The sequence below is a fragment of the Sabethes cyaneus genome, chromosome 2 (assembly GCF_943734655.1).
Source record: "Sabethes cyaneus chromosome 2, idSabCyanKW18_F2, whole genome shotgun sequence".
NCBI lineage: Eukaryota > Metazoa > Arthropoda > Insecta > Diptera > Culicidae > Sabethes > Sabethes cyaneus.
The window spans coordinates 99,108,310-99,116,095 of NC_071354.1; the positions used below are offsets into that span (position 1 = coordinate 99,108,310).

General features: G+C 42.8%; 1 protein-coding gene across 7 annotated transcripts in view; it reads left to right on the plus strand.

Annotated features, from left to right (window-relative positions):
* LOC128738600 (disco-interacting protein 2) overlaps nt 1-6,038 on the plus strand; it is a 90,999-nt gene extending 84,961 nt beyond the window's left edge. For all 7 annotated transcript variants that reach the window (XM_053833860.1, XM_053833854.1, XM_053833856.1 and 4 more), the window contains 7 exons: nt 2,138-2,603; nt 2,666-2,756; nt 2,818-2,980; nt 3,046-3,543; nt 3,604-3,840; nt 3,906-4,254; nt 4,317-6,038. In XM_053833860.1, the coding sequence (XP_053689835.1) occupies nt 2,138-2,603; nt 2,666-2,756; nt 2,818-2,980; nt 3,046-3,543; nt 3,604-3,840; nt 3,906-4,254; nt 4,317-4,420 (1,908 nt within the window). In that variant the 3' untranslated portion in view covers nt 4,421-6,038. The remainder of the gene's footprint in view (nt 1-2,137; nt 2,604-2,665; nt 2,757-2,817; nt 2,981-3,045; nt 3,544-3,603; nt 3,841-3,905; nt 4,255-4,316) is intronic.
* The last annotated feature ends 1,748 nt before the right edge of the window (nt 6,039-7,786 follow it).

The following is a 7,786-nucleotide window of genomic DNA, read 5'->3' on the forward strand; positions in this document are numbered from 1 at the left end:
TTCTAAGGAAAATATTTTTGGGAACATATACGCTGATTTTTTTCCAGTTTTCAAATTCCAATGGTGAAAATTTCAGAAGGGTCCCGGACCTACCCGCAAAAAGTGTAGGAGCCGTGAGGTCGTGATGGGTAACGCAACTGATTATTCAATTAGTATTCATTATTCAAGCGAAGTAACATCCATCAATGTGCAAACCATAAGGTGGGAAATTATCCGGATTTCTCCACGGTAACGTGCTGCATACACTTCGCACGAAGCATTTCTGGATGCTTTCAATCCGCCTAGACCTCAAACTGTAGATTCCATACAACACAGCTTGTATCAGGTGTTAATCGCACAAGTGAGAAATAAGTTCAAACTTTACGATGTTTAGTAAGTAGTGCTATCGGAAGGTTAATTGATCATCTAGCACATCGTTTCCCAAATGGGGGTTCGCGAACCCCCAGGGGTTCGCCAAAACTTTAGTTCGCTGCAGAATAGTATAGGGAAATACACCAGGGGGTTCGCGAACCGAAAAAGGTTGGGAACCGCTGATCTAGCACAACGCCAGGATCAATGACAACAGATCAGATGCTGGTCACCAATGTAGTAGTCATAGATCAATGTTTGCTGTTTGCCGTTTCGCAAGCTTGCTGGTCCATACTACGCAAGCAAAAAAACAAAGACTAGGTGCTACATTCCGTTATCGAAACTTGACCTTCTGTTTTTTATACGACAGACTCCGCAGCCAGCTGTGTACAGCTTCACCCAGCCGAGATTCGACCATACGACGACTGGCTTATTAGGCTTATTGTGCCAGCATCATACCTCGAGACCAGCATGCATTACTCAAACACAAAGGCGTTAAATCTATCAAATTGGTAGAAACTGATTTACCGGGAAAAAAATCACGCTGTGAAGTGGATATTTAGTTTTTCACGTGACAGAAAAGAGAATTACCAACAATTGTTTCCAAAACTTTCAAGCATACACAAAGAGAAGCAATTTCTCGATAGTTTTCGATGTCACCTTTCTTGAAAACCGGGAACATGACCGACGACTTCGTTGTGGTTCCAATCTCATTGTTGGGTGCAAACCTCAATGCTTTGGCAATCCTATCAGCAGTTGCAGGTTCGCTGCAACTATTCGCATGTGCTCACAATAGTCGATCAAGTCAATGACCTTGAGGTACTGCTTATCACTCAACTCACGTTCAACTTACATCATACCACGGCCATATCGAATGCCTCCAGACAGCTCGGTTCCATCGCTAAAATTGCACGTGACTTCATTGTTCCTCACTGCATGAAGCAGTTGTACCATTCGTTAATACGCCCACTGATTGAAAATGCTTGCTTAGTATGGTGCCCCTATCAGTTGTCGTGGAATCTACGTATCGAACGGTTGCAAAAACGTTTCCTAAGGCTTGCGTTGCAAGACTTACCATGAATCCATGACGCGACCCAATGAATCTATGTACCCCCGTATACCGATCGTTGTCGTTTATTGGGTCTTCAGACACTTGAACAGTGTAGGAAAGTTCAGGCGAAATCGATTCACCGACCATCTTGTCTCTTATGAACTTTCGTGCATCGCAACGTGCATCGGGCGCTCAACCGAACTACTGCAACCGAGATTTCATCGGACCACTTTTGGATCCTAAGCGCCAATAACTGCCTGCATCCGGACTTTTTCTACTTATTTAAATTTTTCACTTTAAACTTTTATAAACCGACCAGAAACATGCAATAAGATAATCTAGTCAGTTGACTTTTTTTAGTAAACAAACAAATAAAAATTCTGTCCTACGAAAACGACACCCAATCCACCGGAAAAGTTGCGTCCTGAAAAATTTATAACAGCGGTAGAATTTATGGAAGCAGTTCGATGAGCTTTTAAGCTAAATGTTCTTAGAAAATCTTAGATTCTTTATCAAATGTCATAGTACGAATTCAGATCATGTGCGTATGGAAGCTAGCTATTAGATATTTATCAGGATTTTCCTGAATTTAGATGCATCATGCAAATCAACTGGTTTCGTCCAAGTGAACCTTTCGATTAGAAGATCATAAAAAGAGCACTAGAGTCATGGTTTTGAACAGTTTTAATAAAAGTTAACTTAACTGATGTAATAACAAAAATCTGTCTTCCTTCCCAGCACCAACTGATAACCGGAGTACTCCGATGGCGTGCTAACTCATCCCCGGACCATGTTCTGTACACCCTTTTAAACTCGAAGGGTGCTGTTGCCAAAACGCTGACCTGTTCCGAACTGCACAAACGTGCGGAAAAAATTGCCGCACTGTTGCAGGAGCGTGGCAAGGTGAACCCCGGTGATCACGTGGCACTAATTTTCCCACCGGGATTGGATCTGATCTGCGCTTTCTACGGCTGTCTGTATCTTGGTGCTGTTCCGGTTACGATACGGCCACCCCATCCGCAGAACCTAATCACAACCCTCCCCACCGTGCGAATGATAGTGGATGTATCCAAGAGTGGAATAATCCTATCTATTCAGAGTATTATCAAACTGCTCAAATCCCGCGAGGCGGCCACTTCGATCGACCCTAAAAGTTGGCCGGTCATTCTAGATATCGAAGACAATCCTAAACGGAAACTAGCTGGTAGGTTGAATTCTTGCGATCTCTGTAGCCTTGCCTAAACTTCAAACATTTTCTTTTTTAAGCCATTGCCAATAGTACACTGGATTCTACAGCTTATCTAGACTTCAGTGTTTCCACCTGTGGACGATTAAGTGGAGTTATCATCACACACCGGTAAATTTAACACTAGTCGATTGGTTTTACAAATTGTCTAATGATTCTTCGTAACTTTTAGATCTCTTTCAAGTTTATGTGCCAGCTTGAAATTAGCCTGTGAATTGTATCCTAGTCGCCATGTGGCTCTTTGCCTAGACCCATACTGTGGTCTAGGATTTTCTATGTGGACATTGATCAGCGTTTACAGTGGCCATCATTCTATACTAATAGCACCATATGAAGTAAGCCAATGGGGGAAATCACAGTTTTTTTTTCATTGTTCACTTAATGTTGTATTGTTTTATAGGTCGAAGCTAATCCTAGCTTGTGGTTGAGTACACTATCGCAATATCGTGTCCGTGACACCTTCTGCTCATACGGTGTTATTGAGCTATGTACGAAAGCTTTGAGCAATTCCATTCAGATGCTCAAACAAAGGAACGTCAATCTTGGTTGTGTACGGACATGTGTAGTGGTTGCGGAGGAACGACCACGCGTTCAGTTAACACAGCAATTCTGCAAGCTGTTCCAAGCTCTAGGACTCAACACACGCTGTGTATCAACTTCATTTGGATGCCGTGTGAATCCTGCCATCTGCGTGCAAGGCGCCAGCTCAGCCGAGAGTGCGCAGGTGTATGTAGATTTGCGAGCTCTACGCAACAACCGGGTAGCTCTCGTAGAGCGCGGTGCTCCGAACTCACTTTGTCTGGTTGAATCAGGAAAATTATTGCCCGGAGTAAGGGTGATTATTGCTAACCCGGACAGTAAAGGTCAATGTGGTGACTCGCATTTGGGAGAGATTTGGGTAATGAATAGCAAGCTCGCCATCATCTAGATAATTTAAAATCATTCTTTTTTCGCATAGGTACAATCACCCCACAACTCGAATGGTTACTTCACAATCTACGGCGACGAGACCGACTACAACGATCATTTTAACGCAAAATTAGTAACAGGCTGCAGTATCAGTGAGAGCTGGGCCCGGACGGGGTACTTAGGATTCCTCAGGCGCACCGAGTGCTCACAAGCAGGATCCATTTTGGACGAAACCACTCCCAGCATCGCAAGTCGAGATTCGGACAACGAATCAATTCATTCACAGGTTAATTTTATTAATCAGCATCATCGTTATTTCCGATTCAAACCTTATTTATTTTTATCCTACAGGGCCATAACACTCTGAACTCGACAACGAGTTCTAATGCGGGAAATACGACGATCGGAGCAAGCGGCAATGAACAGGAATTACATGATGCAGTGTACATAGTTGGAGCCCTCGACGAGGTCATTACTCTGCGTGGCATGTACTATCATCCGATTGACATAGAAAATTCTGTACTACGCTGTCATAAAAAGATCGCCGAATGCGCGGTTTTCACATGGACGAATTTGCTTGTTGTGGTTGTGGAATTAGACGGAAATGAATCGGAAGCGTTGGATTTAGTGCCACTGGTAACTAACACTGTACTGGAAGAACACCAGCTAATTGTTGGTGTTGTAGTTGTAGTAGATCCCGGTGAGTGGTTCAAAGCTAACTGCTGCCTGTGATCCATTTTATCAACCACCTTTCTATTGCAGGCGTGGTTCCTATCAACAGCCGAGGCGAAAAGCAGCGAATGCACCTGCGGGACGGCTTCCTCGCCGATCAGCTTGATCCCATTTATGTTGCTTACAACATGTAAAGAATGACACCTGCAGGCTAAACATGATCGGTGCCTCCAATTTGTTATAATTTTTAGATGATGCTTTCGTTGATTCTCCCGAAAGCACCAGTGATATTACGGAAAACTTACGAACAAGATACTAGTGGTTGTAAGAAAAACCAACGCACATCACATGCACACTTTGAGTCCCATGTGACAATGTTGTTAAACGTTTGTCGCTGCAAACAAATGAACGCTCATGACATGCGAATCATCGTCGTTTCCGCAAAAAAAAACACACACATCTTATCTTCTTACTGTAAATATTTTGTACAATTTCTGGACAGAGGAAATGATTGATTTTTCACAACAATAAAAATGTAGTGGCACTTAGTTTTCGTTGGAAATTCATTGATTTAACGATGATTTTCATAATTAATGGCTGTTGTTCAGGTCACCATCGGATCTAGCATAATAGAGAAGAGAAGGACTCTCCATAATATAGCTACACGCGTTAGTTACTAGCAATTAAAAATTCGATTCTCTTGCACAAATTTATGTTTTAAATTTAGGTCAGCAATCATTTCCAGTATTCATTTTTACTTTTCTGTTTTGTAAATTACATTTCCTGTACGCAAGATTTTAGCAATCATTGACGCGTCATAGATTTTAACATCATTATCTAGTCTTTTTTTCGTTTTGTTTTGTATATTTAACAGCAAATGGTTCTACCTACTTGTTCAAATACAGTACGTTTTAAACTGTAAACTGATTTTAGTTGTGATTATTGCTTTTATTTGTAAATTATAAACATTTTAAATCAAAACTTTGTTGGATCTCTGTTCCTTACAACTTAATCATTTCTGGTACTCCCATATCACTATTATCATTCCTGAAAATTTCTCTGCTCCTACTTTAACCTTCTCCCAAATTCATAAAATCATTAAAAAGGCATTACCGATTTTCCCAACGTAATTAAAGCTACATTTACAGTAATTAACGGAAGAAAACGAATCATTAATCAATCTTATTGATTATAATAAACGAAACACATTAAATCTTTCATCTGATTAGTCTATTGGAGAAACACTTTTGTATACATTAGAAGGAGGACAAGCAGTGACACATCGTGAATAATAATTGTAAGGTGACTGTAAGCTAACCTACTCTGTTATCGGAGAATGCGAATGGTATATATAGAATCAAGCATGTCAAAAAGAGTTAATAAAAAGGAATTAGACAATTAGTTGAATATAACTTTCATAATATTACGCGTTCTTCTCTTTAAGCTCCTATATATACAGAAACTTAGCAAAAGCAAAAACAAAAAGATTACATACACCTTCCCACTCTCAAACAATACACATATTTGAACCGAGTAGAAAGCCAACGAACCAGGAAAGGTTGAATTTGTTAGGATTAGCTTACTTCTAATTATATTCAGCGGAAGAAAAGACCGATTTCCCATGTCGAACTCCCTGCTACGATGTTGCTAGGATTGACTGTACAAGGCTGCTCGCCAGCAGACAGAAGCGGCATTGGAACGCAGTGAATTTTCGGCCAGACACATTACACGTAACACAAATTGATTGGATGAAACAACGCTCACTAATTCCTTTGTATTTCTATTAGCGAGAAGCGCATAAGCGAAGCAGTTTGAAACAAATATTTAATTTAGAAAATAAATGTATTTAGAAAAAAAAAATGCATAACTCATTTGCTTTCCTATTGTATGTATAGACAGGACAATTTTGGTTTGCGGCACGGCTTTTTTCGACAAGATAGCAGGTGGAACGCTCTGTGCCCAGTAGCACGGTATGGCGTTCTTCACATGACTACAACTCGTCCCGTCAATACTGAAACCAGATATCGTCTCATCATCGTCGTCATCACCAGTCGGGATAGCTCGTGCCATTGCAAGCAGTCATCTCCATTCAACTGGATCTTGGGCCAATTTCCTAGGTTTCTTAGAAGCCGCAAATCCTCTTCGACCCCTATGTTTCTGGTGCCGGTGGGGTTGTTGAAGTGAACTGTTTTCGCTGCACTGGTGTCCGGCATGCTTACGATCCAGACCACCGTAACCTACTGATTTTTGCCAGCCATTGGAATCTCTCCAAACATGTGGCATGTGGCTTAACCGGCTCTATCCCCTAATGTTACGCTAAATATCGTCCACAGCATCTTCTCCTCCAACATAAAAGCGCGTATTTTCTCGTGGGTAAGAACCGTCCGGTCAATTGTTTCGCTCTCTTGTGCGAACCACGCAATAAGGCAGATGTGCCTCCGTACGCGAAAAAACGTGCTCCGTTAAAAGTGTCGAAAAGAACCAATTTCGGCCGTTCGCGCCGCCATTCTCGAGTATTTGTGTGTGATACATATACGGTTCGGTCGATCACTAACACGGGTGTGCCGTTTTCCATGGTACGACCCCAAAAGGAGGAGAATGCAGCCTATTTAGGCTCCGAAAGATCATCCCCGCGTAGGGGTATCCGCAGGGGCAGTTCACCACAAAATTGTTGTCATTCCACCAGCTGCGGCCTGTGAAGGAACCCGGCAATAGAGCGTGCGCGACGAATCCGGAAACAATCGACGTAGTGCGCACCATTCCCGAGCTAAATCGATCTTGATATTTGGCCATCAGTGTACGGATATAATAAGCCGCCAAATGCGTTCGAGCGATACAATTTCTCGGTGAATTCACGATAAGAAACCACATCGCTCCGCGGCGATAAGTGTCCGTGCACAACAGGCTGCTAGCAGTTTCCTACGATAATAAGTGCGTGACGAAATCGTGGGGGAAGAAACGCGAAATCGCTCCGCGGCGATCAGCTACTGAGCAACCTGCTATCTGAATCTGCTTTTGCGCTGCAACAAGGGCGCGACATGACAAGGAATCTGTGATGAAATTTAATCGCTTCTCGACAATCAGCGCCCGTGCGTGGCGATTCAAAGGCGGGAAATCAGAGTCTAACACCCTAGAAGTGCACGGTACTTTAACACTCGCTGACGAATACGGCAATTCATACACGCGTACTCTCGGTGCGGTAGGACAGTGGCGGCGCGTCGTGTCATTTTTGCACGCTTCAGGAGCCGGCTAGTCGGCTGTGTCAAATCGAAGAAGCAACTCAGGGTTCCAAGTTCATGCAATAATTCATCGAAGAAGGGACAACCATCACCCGACCAGGCGAAGCAGCCAAGGCAAAACTTCGGTGTAACCACGTTCGGGGTGAGTCATCTACGGAGACACGGAGAGCAGGAAGGGTCAGTAAAAACCACGTAGAGCAAAACTTATTAACAAGCTCTACCGGTTTAATGAGGGATTTTTGCATAACCAGCTTCGTACGGCAGCGTATGCTGTTTGATCCTAGTATTTTGCGACATGGAAAGTAGGCCCGATTTTCTGCT